This window comes from Lipophrys pholis, assembly GCF_963383615.2.
Source record: "Lipophrys pholis genome assembly, chromosome: 3".
NCBI lineage: Eukaryota > Metazoa > Chordata > Actinopteri > Blenniiformes > Blenniidae > Lipophrys > Lipophrys pholis.
The window spans coordinates 21514489-21528986 of NC_137627.1; the positions used below are offsets into that span (position 1 = coordinate 21514489).

Here is a 14498-nt window from a genome sequence, read left to right on the forward strand (position 1 = left end):
TTCACCTGGAACATATATCAGTTTCGAAGCATATAATTGCGATGTATTAAATGTCCTGAAAGAAACGTCTCCAGTTTCTGTTTTTGTTAGTTTGTTTATTGTAGTGGTCAGAGAAAACAGCAGAGGGCGCTACACTGCAAAAAAGACGCATCACTCCTGAGTAATATCACAACTAATTGATTTTTGAAATGGAAATTCTGACGATGTTGAGAAAAGATAAAGAAAAAATAGGAGGGGGGGTAATTGCTTCGGTTTCAGTTGGAGCTATGAAAGAAGAATAAAATCCATTATAACTTATTAGCTAACCGATTAGCTTCCTTGTGCGTTGCCATGGTAACGACAGTATTTTACGTTGACTCTCTGAAACGTAAATCTTAGAGAATTTCCATCAAAATTAGATGTTTATTTGTTATTTCCTAAACCGGTCAGCATGTCAGGTAACCCGCCGCCCTACTCCTCGCAGGTGTACCTGGGCTGGCGACACGCCCGCACCGCGCGCACACACCTGAGGCTCCCGGAAGCAGGAGGAAGGAATTTTCCTCGCAGTAGTAGTCAACTTTGAGTCACACGGACTCACGACAATTGGGGTCATTTTTGTGAACACCTCGACAGAAGACGACGATCCATCACTTTCCAGCCACGACGAGGTTTTTATTTCAGTTATAGCCAATAAGTTGCGTTAATTCCAGGAGGATTTTCTTCCATAAACACAGGAGTGATCTGCAGGTTGTTCACCTCCGGGAACAAGTGTCCTGTGGACAAAGCTACAGGTTAATTACTGGCAGAGGAGCAGGAAGGACAACAGAGGTCGTTTCTAACAGCAGCAGTCTCTCAGAGACTTCATGGACTACATGGACAGTGGACTGAGATACACACCTGCTCAGGTGAGACACTATTGTTGGTAGTACTGTTGCCTTATTTTTCTTTTTTTTTTCTTTAATGCAGATTATGTTCATGTAGCTCGAAAATAAGCCTCTTTTGTTGGATTTTAGTGTCCAATGTCACTGCTACACAAAAAGTACTTTGCTTCCAACACACTAAGAAAGGTCATTTGTGTTTTCATTACACACACACACACACACACACACACACACACACACACACACACACACACACACACACACACACACACACACACACACACACACACACACACACACACAACAGCCCTACAAGTTTAATTCCAGTCTGACTAAACTGTGGCATTGTAGAAACCAAACACGTTTAATGTAATTCTTCTTTATTTTTCACTGTGAGGTAATGAATCACCATTAAGTCAAAGGATAATGTGCAAATGGAGACAAACAGTCACTGGATTCATAAGCCAGACTGGTATTTCTCAATGAGATTTCCTGAAGATCCATCAAAGTTTTTTATAGTGAACAATCACCTCTGGCACATTTCTACACAAACGATGCACCAAAATACTTTAAACCTGTCTAGAAAACACAATGAATTGGTACACGCTTGGTGAACTTCAGGTATCTCTCGTCAAGCCGTTTTGACCCAGTTTTCAGGAGGAAAGCAGCCGTCAAAACGCTGCAGACTGAATTCCTCCAAGTTCCTCCATCCTGTTGTGACTTGTTGACTTGAGTACTTCTCTTTTGTAAACGAATAATCACTGGAAATCATGTGGCAGCAATACTGTGAAGTAATAAATACAATATACTGTGTGGAAAAATCTAATTATTCAGCTGATCTGAGGGCTATTAGCTTGCAAAGTCACTTCTTTTTACACAAGTCATTCGTATGGTGATGATGGCTGCAATCATTTTGTTTTTCCAGAATATCATAATTTGCTGCTTTGTAACATTGTTAAGGACTGTTTCCCACAAGAAAATGCAAACTGCCAATAAACACGGTCAAATCCATGTTTTCACATTTGATGTAATTCCCATAGATTAAATGCCAAATTCAAGTCAAAGTTCTGGTCTGAAAATGATCTGGTGCAATGAAAGCTTCATGTTAGGGGATGTTAATCTAGTCTCTGTTTCACTTTAACAATATCTCAGGGACTGGATCCGCGGTGCATGTAACACTTGGTTTATAAAGAAGCCGTGCTTAGGAGGCCCTACACCGAGACCAGAGGATTATATTTTAATGTGACAGATGTAGAGCCTGCTAAAGTCAAAGCACTACATATTTAATGCTGGTGTCCGGCTCTCGCGGGTGCTGCGAAATTCATTGCTGTCATTCAGAACGAGTGTCAGGTTTAAACGGGCAGAAAAAGATGAGAAACACATTTTTATCATTTTACAGTACAAAGGATCTCCCTATATGAACCTCGTATGACTGACAAGTTACCTAAGAGGTTTTTGTTGGCTTGTAAAGTAATCTGATTTTTACAGTATGTATAGTCTGCTTGCAGCGGGCATTCACAGAAACTTGTTGTGCTGTCGGAGTGCGTTGCTCCCAACAGGTTTGACAGGCTTTTACATGGTGAAACCTTTGTACTCCCTCCCCCCCCCCGTCTCACCTCCTCCAGGTAACCACAGGCCCGTGACTCACACTCCAAATTGCCTTTTACAGTGTCACACACTGAAACTGCCCAGAAACTGTCACTTCGGCCATTCTTATTTTTGGATGAGACTTTGAATGAAACTGTTCAGATATTTTTCTTTAAGTAGTTTGTCATTCGTGCAAACCATAATGTCCACCTCTCATTACTTAGCATTAAATTCTGTAGGTCACCACCAGCTGTGGCGTTCCTACAATACATAAATATCTACTTGCTACTCAGTCGAACGTGTGTTCAAAGTATAGAAAATATCTACTATCAGCACATACCTCAGTCCTCTTTTAGGCATGTTATATTTCTATTTTGAGAGTGTTATGATCTTGAAGGTTCGCAGCTTCAAAACAGAGCATTTGTCACTTGATTTGTGTTTGTAGGTCTTTTCCAGGTGGAGTTTGCATGTTTTTCATCAGATAGCCCCGTTTCCTCCTACAGTCCAAAAGCAATCTGTCAAACTTGATTTACAGGGCCCTTTTTCGGTTGTGAAATTTGCTTTACCCAGAAAAAGACGTACTATTTTTATAAACCTTAAAAGCATCCCTAACTCGGCCCTCAAGCATCTAATTAGCTTAGCCCCTGGGCAAAAAGCAATGCGAGGGTCGCATTTTACGTTTTAGTGAAGCAGGTGTGCATTTGGGTGATCAGTAGACACATAGCGTGACACACAACCACGACTGTGAGGTTAACGGGTGAATTGCTTATAGGTGTGAATGTGAGGATTGGATGGATGGTAGGTGAAGGAGTCATGAGGGGGATTTTGGTACAAAACCCATTGGAATGGAAAGAGATACCATAACTCAATAACTTATACTTGCGTGGTCATACTCTCGGCCATACTCTTGTTATTTTTTTATTTTTTTTATTTCTTGTCAACCATTTTTTTGACTGTCTAAAATAAAATATAACAGGAGTGTAGGTGGGCTATGCCAAGTGATAAATGCTTGTTTGAGTCATAAATTTATTCATTCGTAAAACTGTCTGGCTTCCAGGACAAAGACTGGGACACCTCTGTCCAGTTCTTACCAGCGTCCGACAACAAAAAGCTCGAGAAGAAAAAGGGTCCTGGGAAAGTCGGGGCTGTGATCGGCGTGGTGATCTTCGCCGCCGTCATTGCCCTCATGGCTGGACTGCTGGTCTGGCATTTCCACTGTAAGTCCCTCTCCCTTTAAGAAATGAGTTACGCATGCACAAGGCAAAACGAGACGTACGCGCCGAAGTATTGTGAGTACAGAACAGAAAAAAACGGGGCTGCGCACAACGGGAACTAACAGGTGAAGACAAAAGAAAATGACATTCAAGGTCGAGAGCGATGCAGCTGGTGACTCCTGAGTCACATTGTTGTAATAATTTAAAGTGTTTAATTGTTCAAAATTATTGTCAATTTGAATTATTCTTGGCCCCTGCTCTAACATCTTCCAGATTTATTTTTTATTATTGGAGTCTATAAACAAATTTGTAAATGTCTCATAAACTCACAGATACACTCACAGAAGGTCAAAGAGAAGCACGTATCAGTTTCATTTGATGAAATATGAAAAACATAGACACGCACGGATGATTTTTACTCAAGTATGAAATGTCTAGAGGGGAGTGATACTTTATTCAGATTATCTACTCGTGAAAGTACACGATGTGAATACTCGAGGGTTAAAAGGACGTCATTTGAAAGAAGTACATGCAGGAAATGAAAAGCCACAGCTGAAGCACTTGAAACGTCCGGCGCAGTGAGAGTCGGTGTGTTGATCCAGCGTTTGTCTCTGTGCTCCTGAAGTTCGTAAAGATGTGCGACTGAAGAAGATGTACAGCGGCTCCATGAAAATCACCAACCAAGTGTTTGTCGACGCCTACGAGAACGTGAACAGCTCGGAGTTTAACGCTCTGGCCAAGCAGGTGACTTCACAGGTGAGACGGCGACTCAGGCCCCCACGGGGCCTCATCACACCTTCTTTACGCCGGCGTGCTCGGCTTCGCTGAATTATGTTCATTTTGTCGTGTCGGCAAGTTTAAAATCGTCCCTGCTTCACTTGCCGGTGAAGAAGAAACTTAAAAAATGTGTTGGGCTTAGTTTTCATTTGTCCACTTGGTGATCCGCCGTGATTTCTACGTTTCAGCTTAAAGCCATCTATTCTAGAAGTCCACAACTTTCCAAGTACTATGTTGGATCCACGGTTCAAGCTTTCAGGTGAGGCGATGCAAAGTTTTTATTCATTTCTAGTTTCACTGAAATCAATTTCATGTTTCCACCTCTGTCGGATCGATGCCTTGCTGGATGTGTCGAACACAGATTTGAAATTCGAGCAGAACTCGATTTAGCAACTCTTATCATTTCTTTCTATTGGGAACAATGAACTGTATCTTTCAACTTCTTTGCATGATGAGTCTCTATGATGAAAACAATTTACATGACTGCCTGGACCCAATGAATAAGTCAAATAAAAACATTTTATCTCCATGTAAAATCTAATCAAAATCAGAGTTCAGAGTCACCAGATGAACTCAAACACGTTTGTGAGCTGCAGGAGGAAATCAGAGAAAATCCTTTCATATCTACACAAAAGGAACTAAATGACTCTAAAGTGTTAGATGGCGATGTTACCCACTACTCCACCATGCAGCCTTGAATGTGATTCCATTGAGGAGAGTGATGCTACAGCAAAAGTGACCAACATAATTGCACATAGCAGATTTCTTTCTATTGAAATGCAGATCTGATTTTAATCCTTAAGAATAGGTACAGTAAACCGAAGCAATCATTATATTGATTTATATGTGTGTTAATAATAGAATTGGGATCCAGAAAACTCAACTTCCCTCTTGGATGGATTCGGTTATTGTGGCTTAGTTAGTTATAGTTTATTTCATTCATTGACAAAAGAAAGAAAAAAAACCAATTCAATCCAATACAAAACAAAAGTTTCCAGTTATGAATGAAAGTGAGCAGAAGGAAGTCTGAACTTACATAATCTGCTCCTTTATATCCCACAATAAATAAATAAAAATATATAGCAAACAATGACTCTAGAGTCTTTAAGAGCTGTTATGTATGAAGAGTATTGAGACCCCAGTTACCAATCAGTTTGGACACTGTGTTAAATTCCTTTTACTGTTTTAATAAGAATAAAATGTTGCTCTGGCAGAACTTTGCATTCAGTTTTATAGGTATTTTTTTTACAATTATAAGATAGAACACACATGCAGTTGTGGGACCTGGTGTTTAAACTGTACCCCCCCCCCCCCCCCCCCAGTGAAGGCAGTGTCATTGCCTACTACCTGTCTGAGTTCAAAGTTCCTTCGGGTCAGGAGAGCTCCATCGACAACATCATGTCCTCGATGGAGAAGTTGGTTGGCAAAGAGCAGCGCAAAATCGACAGACCCGGGAACGCCTTAGTCCTCGAAGATGTGGAGTCGTCAGGTACAAAGCAACTGTGTCTTACTTGTAGCTTCACCCATGTGCTGAGGCACTTTTAAAAAAAATAATATCTTTGTTTTCTTTTACAGCACTTGATTCTCGCATGTTTTCAACATTGTTTGACAGTAAGTTTTTAGTCTGTTTTTCCATCGATAATCATGTGTAACCACGACACAAATCCTTTGTATTTATCTGAAGCGGCAGCAGGTAAAATCGCACACTACTTTACGCATCTTTATCTCTTCTTAGGTTTTTTCGAGTTCACCATACATACGAAGCCTGACCATATTATGGATATTCAGTCTCCGGGTTTCCCAAACAAACCGTATCCCGCCAACACCTTCATACAGTGGCAGCTGAGAGCCGACCCCGGCTACGTCATCAAGCTCGACTTCGATACCTTGAATCTGGAGGAGGACTGCAAGAATGACTTTGTCAAGATTTACGACTCCCTGGTGGCCATTGAGGACCGGGTTATGGAAGAGTGAGTTTTCATTTTATCTCACCTATTTTCATCTGTCAACTTACAAACAGCCATATTTCTGAGCCATTGACCCTGTGACGCACTGCGGGTGTCTTCAGCTTTCTGAACTTTGGTGTGTTCGGCCCCCTGCTGGTCAGACGCTGTGCTTCTGCTGCACGGGAAGGTTTATCCACTTCCACCATCTTCTCTTTCACTTGAGTTAAGAGTTAAATCAATATCAGCATGGAGACCTTTCATTAAATGAATGCACAGCACATTCAGGGGTTGTGTTCTTAGTGTTGAGAGAAAAGAAAAGAGAAAGCTTTTATTTGTAAAAGTTCAGAATGAATCACCTGCAGAAAAACAGCTGTAATAACTGAGCCTTTTCTTAAAGTCAGTGACTTGTACCTTTCTTTATTAAATGTTTGAGCTGCTTGAAGTATTAAGGGTGAATAAAGTTCCATTATTCAATCATTGATTTTTGTATTTTCAGTAAAATAATTGTGACTGAGACCATGTGAAGAAAGGTTCATAGAAAAACAGGAATGAAGACCATAAAACTGGTCTTTATTTATTTTGTTTTACAGACGAATAACAGCTTTTCCCTCCGAAAATACACGCTTTTACTTCAAGCAGCAATTGTTATTCTTTCTGAATAAAGTGTCATTAAACTCTGCATGTTAAAGATGCCCAGCTCGTCTGGGGCTCATTAAACATTGTACCCTGAATCTCAGTTGGATAAAGGCAAATATTAAGCATCGTAAACCTGATTTATATGAGCAAATCTCATATCAGGATTTTATAGCAACACTGATTTGTCTTCTGTTTTTCTGCAGGCTGTGTGGTTACTACTCGCCCAGCGACCCGCTGACCTTTCTGTCCTCCAGAAATGTCATGCTGGTGACTTTGGCCACAAACCAGGAGAAGCACTATCCAGGTTTCAGAGCAAGAGTGTCACAAGTTCGGCGTGGAAGTAAAGGTAATGACCGAAGCGGACCAATACTCACTGAAGCTTTTGGAATAGGAACAACAAAAATGTTTTGACGTCTGGGGTGACTTTATTTTTTTAAACGTATTTATTTTAAACAGCGGTATCATGCGGTGGTCAGCTGACCGGTGAAAAGGGCAACTTTTCTTCTCCCAACTTCCCAAATTACTATCCTCCGAGGGTTTTATGCAAGTGGATGATCCAGGTGAGCCGTCACAGCTTGATACACACACAAACTCACTGTCTTGTTTCATATCTCTTATTTTTCCCCCTCAAATCCACACGTAATCCACTTTCCACTTCTTTCTGTCCCTCGTGAAGGCTCCTCCTGATAAAGGGTTGAAGGTGACCTTCAAGAAGTTCCTTGTGTCCGAGCCCAGGGTGGATCCCACTAAAGACTGCCCCAAAGACTTTGTGAGGATCAACGGGAGAAAGTGAGTGTTTTTTGTTTGTGCTTTTCATTAATAGCAGCTGAAAGAGCGGCTGAGTCACTGCTCGCTCATCTCCTCCTCAGACTGTGTGGAGATAAGCCCGATGGCACACTGACGGAAACCTCCAACACCAACAAGATGGAAGTGTATTTCATCTCCGACTCTTCCTACGTGGACCGAGGGTTTAATGCATATTTTGAGGCCATTGACATCAAAGACCGTGAGTGTCTCAGTTTGTCACCGACAACGATCCTTCCTCAACGTCCGGAAAGCGTTTCTCATGTCATCTGTCATCCGCAGCCTGTCCGAAGCAGTTCCAGTGTAAAAACCAGGCCTGCATTAAGATGGATCTCAAATGTGACGGCTGGAATGATTGTGGGGACATGAGCGACGAGCAGAACTGCAGTAAGAACTATTTGATACATTCGTACTCAGGCTTCGAGTTTCTATCTTCATTTTATCAGTCTTCTCCTTGTCATGTATTAATTTCATCATATTTAACTGTGTTCACCTCTAGAGTGCAGTGCAGACAGTATAAAGTGTAGGAATGGTTTGTGTAAGCCTCAATTCTGGAAATGTGATGGCGTGGACGACTGCGGGGACCGCACGGATGAGATGGACTGTGGTAAGGAGGGATTGACGAGTCACAGTTTGTTTCATATGAGCTGCGAGGAACGGTCGGTGAGTTCGCTCATGGACGTTTCTTTGTCTTCCAAGGCGGCTGTAAATCGGGAGAGCTGATGTGTAACAATAACAAGTGTATTTCCGAGAAGAAGCGCTGCGACGGCAGAGACGACTGTGGAGACGGATCAGATGAGCTCGACTGCGGGAGAAGTAAGACTGCGTTCAAATATTTCCTTACAAATTAAACTAACTTCTACATTTTCAATATAAGTAACTGCTATTTCTAACATAATGTGACACTGGGAATGGAAAGCTGTTCCGAAAGATTAGATGCATCAGTGAAAGCGTGCTCTATGACATCAGCAAACAAATATGGTGGATATGTTTCCACATCTTTGTGCTGGTGTGGTGAATCGCAAAGTAAATGGTAAATTGACTTCACTCGTAGAGCACCTTTCAACTGCGTGAGCAGACCCAAAGCGCTCTACGTAGTTCTTCACATTCACACACACATTCACCCACACATTCACACACCAAGTGATTTTTGCCGTTTTTGGATGTGACACATTTTTATGTTACTTTAACATGTTTATGTAACTGAAAGTTATTGTTTTTGGACGTTTCGGGGTGTTTTGTGGCAGGAGGCATTATCTTTTTTCGGGGAGATTTGTTAAGACACTTATTGACATAGTGAGCCTTGGTATAGTTCTCCGACCTTTACACAGTCAAAGAAGGAGAAATTTATGGTGTATATTGTCGGCATTTATATGTTAAAGATAATATCTTCATAAACGAAAAAAAAAAAATTTCTTTCGTGGTGTTTAGTGCAGTTGACTAGCGATCAGTTTGTTCATTTAAAAATGTAATCGCATAAAGATTAATTTAGTTTGTCTTTTCTCTGTGAATTCTTCTCTGAGCCTGTTTCAGTGCATTCGGTTTGACTGGTTTTCTCTCCTCAGCCTCGGCTGTTACTTGCACTGATTACACGTACAGATGTAAAAACAATAAATGCATCAATAAAGTCAACCCGGAGTGTGACGAGACACGGGACTGCGAGGACGGCTCCGATGAAGAGAACTGCGGTAAGGAAGCCTGGCTGGAAGCATCGGTCAGATGAAAAAAGCATCCCTCGTCGTCGCCTGCATAATTTAAGCTGCAAAACCAGCGTGAACCTTCACCCACTTTGGGTGGCACAACAGGCTGTGACAGGTCTGCCCCGTGACTGACTGACTGATTTGCTTTTCAGATTGTGGGAGGAGTAGGTTCAAGACGTCTCGTATCGTGGGCGGTCAAGATGCCAATGAAGGAGAGTTCCCGTGGCAGGTCAGCCTGCAGGTCAAAGGCTTCGGTCATGTGTGCGGAGCGTCCATCATCAGTCCGAAATGGCTGGTCACTGCTGCCCACTGTGTGCAGGACGATGGCAAGACGAGGTAGGCGCTCTCTCAGTGACAACTACAGTTATTTTTGTTCTCAAGAAGTAGCAACATTTCTCAGTAAGGTAGAAGTACAGCTACTTCAGTACAGGACTGACTGAAACCTATTTATTCAAATATGACAGAAAATGATGTATAGGGTGTGAAATTCCTGTATTATTCTCAAACATTTTACGCTGACGGTGCAGAATCAGACCAGGGTTGCTGACTGTAGACTGAAAACCAACTGCAGTTTTTCTCTATACATGCAGATACTCCCAGCCCGGAACGTGGGAAGCTCAGCTCGGCCTGCACATGCAGCGGAAGATGACGGCTCACGTGGTGAAGAGGAACTTGAAGCGAGTCATCCCTCACCCCAATTACAATGACTTCACCTTTGACAACGACATAGCCCTGATGGAGCTGGAAAGTCCCGTCACCTTCTCTGACTACATCCAGCCCGTCTGCCTGCCGGCCGCCCAGCACAGCTTCCCCCCTGGCAACACTGTGTGGATCACCGGGTGGGGAGCCACGAGAGAAGGAGGTGAGCGCATGCCAACAAGAACTTTCACTTTGATATGTGGTGCCACCCCCAACTCTCAATCAATTCTCACATAGGCTGAAGCTCAAACCATAAATCTTCATTTGATTTCTCATTTCATATAGAATGAATGAATGAACCCACCAATTGAACTCCACACTGCTATTATTTCGAACACGCCTCTTACACCTCCTCTGCGTTCATGTTGTGCTTCAGGATTTGCGGCAACGGTGCTCCAAAAGGCTCAAGTCCGGCTCATAAACCAAACCGTGTGCAACAAGCTGATGGAAGGACAGATCACGTCTCGGATGTTGTGTGCTGGAATTCTGACGGGAGGAGTCGACGCTTGCCAGGTAACGCACTTCATTCCTTCTTTCTGCTCTTCTGTGTCTCCCAAAGAAACACATTTCACACACTTTTCCCTCAGATATTGAAATGATTGTTCACTTTGCTTGCTCAGCCAACACGGTGTCATCAAACACTAAAACCGGAGTAACGAGGATGTTCCCCTGAAGAGAAAGGACAGCATACTTTACTGATGTCTAGAGATTAAGCCAAAGAAAAGGGGCAAAACTGATAAAGCGGCGCGTCTGACGAGAAGGAAAAGCGAGCAAACCTGTCAAGAACACGTGAAGAAGCTGCAGGACAGTTTAACCAACACTAGGATAGTTCTGTATTGTCACTTTGCAGCATTGCTGCACAAACAGGATCTAAATTGAGGAGCTATGAGAAGTGACTCTCACCTACAAACTAACTGGAGAAGTGACTGCCTGAAATATGCTCATCAGCTTCTTGATTACTCAGTATTGTTTTACAGTGCGGTGGACACGCAGCATTTACATAAGCTCACAATCAACAGTTGTGTGTTTGCAAAACCAAAGAAGATGCATTAAATGTGAAAAAAAAAAAAAAAAAGAAGACGACGACGCACACAAAAAACTACAACAGTTTGAAATATTCTGCTTCGGGGTTTGTGACAGATGGAGCCAATACACAGAAAAGACACAAAGTGGGATCAGATTCAGGATTCAGACATAATGCTGTCTGTGGGAAACTGAACAGAGAGATGATCCAGAGTGGTATTGAACTCCTCCATAAGCACGATCAAAATACACCAGCCGTTGTGTATGATTAGAATGTCCCTCTGCTGCCCCCTTGTGGCACCACTTTACCAAAGAAAACAGTAATCTTCTCAGTAAGATTGAAATCTCAAGTTAAGACCAGTTTTTAGAATGAGCCACAACTAATTGATGCTGATTAACCCTTGTGGCTGCCTCGCTGGATAAATAAACCATGAATTAACCACTGCCTCAGCACTGGTGTGGTATTACAGGTTGTGTTGTTCATATTGCATTTTCAAGCTCATAATGTCTTGAATAAATATCTCTTGACTGTTTTTCATCCTCATGACTGGTTTCGGCCTTTAGGAAGCTTTATTACATCAAATTAAATTACAATGCAGCAGAATTTACATATTTTGGTCAATTATATAATTGTTGGCCTTGTTTCAAGCAGCCAATTGTCCAAAGGGTTCAAACATGTGTCCAAATGGGAGTGACATGCTTCTCAAAAGGTCTTTACCAACTCTTAATCCTCCAAGAGTCGGGCTGCTTGTCTTATTGTGTGTATTCTAAGATCCACCTCACTTTGGATGTAATTTGCGTTTTCCATACAAACCACTGCATACTGGATACATACAGCAAAAAAACATTTTGAAGATGTTCTCTGGATCATAATGGATTAAATAATTTTGAGTGCAGATTAAAGATTTATTCACATATGAAGACTATTGAAGTACCGTTTGCACTGGATAAGGAACTTTATTCATTTTAGTAACAAGGGAATGCAAAGACATGCACATGAACAAACATGAGCATGCAACATTAGCAGCACAGGAAAGATGAGAAAAACAACATTTTCCTTATTTTTATTAAAGCACATTTTAAAATATGATAAACCATAAAATAAATAGTTACTGGAATATAAATATAAGTATGTTTATATTGTTACGCGCCCTTATAGAAGCGGCCAAGGCGCAACATGAAAGATGCCAGCATGACTAGATGCAAACATTTTAGTCTATTTATGGGATGTGGGAAGAACTTCAGTGATGTAGGGAAAACAAGTTCTTAACTGCTTCTTTTTCCAACCGAAATCCAAAACATGAAGCAAAATGCTGTGAAATATTTTCTTCATAATGCAGATAAATGTTCTTGTATCAATAGAAATGTATTTGCTTTTAGTCCGTATCATTTTCTTTTTTGCTCAATAGTTTTCACTTGTTTTGAAATAAAAACATATAAAGTTAGTCTGTTGTTCTGTTGTTCGGCAGATCATTTTGCTTAGTTGAGGTCATTGTTTCCTCATATTTCAATCGTTTCACTTGGTTTTCCAGAGCTTGCTTTTATCCGTGTGTTCTGACTCTCGGGTTTGTGTGTTTGCACCGTGCAGGGCGACTCTGGGGGTCCACTGTCCAGTCCGGCCGGCACGCGCACGTTCCTGGCCGGCGTGGTGAGTTGGGGAGATGGCTGCGCTCGCAGGAACAAGCCAGGCATCTACAGCACGGTGACCAAGTTCCGTGGCTGGATCAAAGAAAAGACGGGAGTGTAGTCAACTGAGAATAGGTCAAAGAAGGTCCAGAGACATGGATGTAAACGCGAAGTCCTGACCGGCTCAACAGGCCGACGTTTATCTTCAGTGAAAGACTGTCCTGGCGGCTCTGAGTCACGGTTGTAGCTGCAGAGGCTCATGCACTGTTTGCTTGAAGAGCAATCATGAAATGTTTTCTATCCACTGTGATTTATTTTTTTAATGTTTTAAAATGTAAATAGACTTTTTATTGTGTTTTATGTCGTGCTTTTATGGAGAGTAATGTTATGAGCTGCACAAGAAATGGATTCCTGGCGTGATTGTTACACTTCTGAGGTATGGATTCTTCAACTGTTTTTACCAGCGGCCATCACAAACTTCCCACCTTGGCTCCTCGCTGTTTGTTTAGGATTTCATAAATTTAAAACAAAATGACAACAAGCTCATTCCATAGGGCCTCCTATGGACTGGTATCGTAAGAGCAGCAGAAATCCATGAAAACCTTTTTACATTTGTCTTCTTTGACCAACAGGTCAGTCTTCTCACCATGGCTGACTTTTAATTTAAGCACCTATGAACTGTTTGGAATGAAACTGAAGTACAAACAGTTTTTATTTGAATCTGATCCTTCATGTACAATATGATGTTACTTCTCTTCACTTCGGCTCAGTTTCAGTCTCTGAGCTTCTGTTCAGTTCATTCGATCTCCGACATGTAAATGTGTGTTTTATAGCAGATGTTTTTAAATAAAATATTTCTATAATATAAGCTTTGGCGCATGGTGTCTGTTTGAAATTGCAATCGTTTTGAATTTCAAGTTACATCCACAAAAAAAATTAACAATCATTTCAAATACACTTGTAAAGTTTCTGGCTTTTTCTTGTTTTTGTTTTTTTTATTTTTTATTAAAGATTAAATGAGAAAATTAAAAAAGGTTTTATTGAATATTGTATGAAATTGTTTTTTTGATTTCCATGTCTTATTAAGTAAAATTATAAAGAACAACAAAAATTCTAATATTTCAGTTTGTGTGTAATAAGTATAAAACATGGAAGAAGCACTAAGTTAAATGTGGAAGAAAAACACCAACATGTATAGGTATCTATTGGAGAAGAGTAAAACAAAGTTCACATGAATAAGAAGATATTCTATAGCTGTGATAAACTAGGAATAAGGAGATGAGATCAGTTTGATGCAAGTTCCAAAATAATACTTTGGATTCAGTTATTTGCCAGGGGAAATGAACTGTTATGTTAAACATACAAATACAAGTTAGATTTGAAAACTCAAATGATTGAGGTTGCAGCTTTAAGTGACTTTGAATTATTAAATATGTTAGATTATAGAAATATTATAGATGAATGAATACTTGGCAGAAGCTGCTGGGTCCAGATTAATAGAAAACTAGCCCGACAAAACATAAAATGAATGAGTGATACAACATGTCAGAAGAAAAGAAAATTCTGTGAAATAATTACAACAAGGAACAAAATAAACACAGACATACGCAAGATACAAGGAAACTA

General features: G+C 41.0%; 1 protein-coding gene across 1 annotated transcript; it reads left to right on the plus strand.

Annotated features, from left to right (window-relative positions):
* Window positions 1-462: 462 nt before the first annotated feature.
* st14a (ST14 transmembrane serine protease matriptase a) lies at window positions 463-13893 on the plus strand. Its single transcript, XM_080460460.1, has 19 exons — window positions 463-884; window positions 3505-3664; window positions 4287-4417; window positions 4627-4697; window positions 5761-5927; window positions 6014-6049; window positions 6174-6408; window positions 7224-7366; window positions 7477-7580; window positions 7697-7809; window positions 7890-8026; window positions 8107-8211; window positions 8324-8431; window positions 8524-8640; window positions 9390-9512; window positions 9677-9860; window positions 10115-10386; window positions 10600-10736; window positions 12835-13893. Exons 1-19 carry the CDS (start codon window positions 843-845, stop codon window positions 12991-12993), a joined length of 2544 nt encoding a protein of 847 aa, XP_080316586.1. The 5' UTR covers window positions 463-842; the 3' UTR covers window positions 12994-13893.
* The last annotated feature ends 605 nt before the right edge of the window (window positions 13894-14498 follow it).

Bases quoted from the DNA above. Each gene is read 5' to 3' on its own strand.
- st14a (XM_080460460.1), top strand. From the start codon at position 843: ATGGACTACATGGACAGTGGACTGAGATACACACCTGCTCAG. The intron at 7,367-7,476 runs GTAATGACCGAA...TATTTTAAACAG, and splicing joins AGTTCGGCGTGGAAGTAAAG to CGGTATCATGCGGTGGTCAG. The intron at 9,513-9,676 runs GTAAGGAAGCCT...TTTGCTTTTCAG, and splicing joins CTCCGATGAAGAGAACTGCG to ATTGTGGGAGGAGTAGGTTC.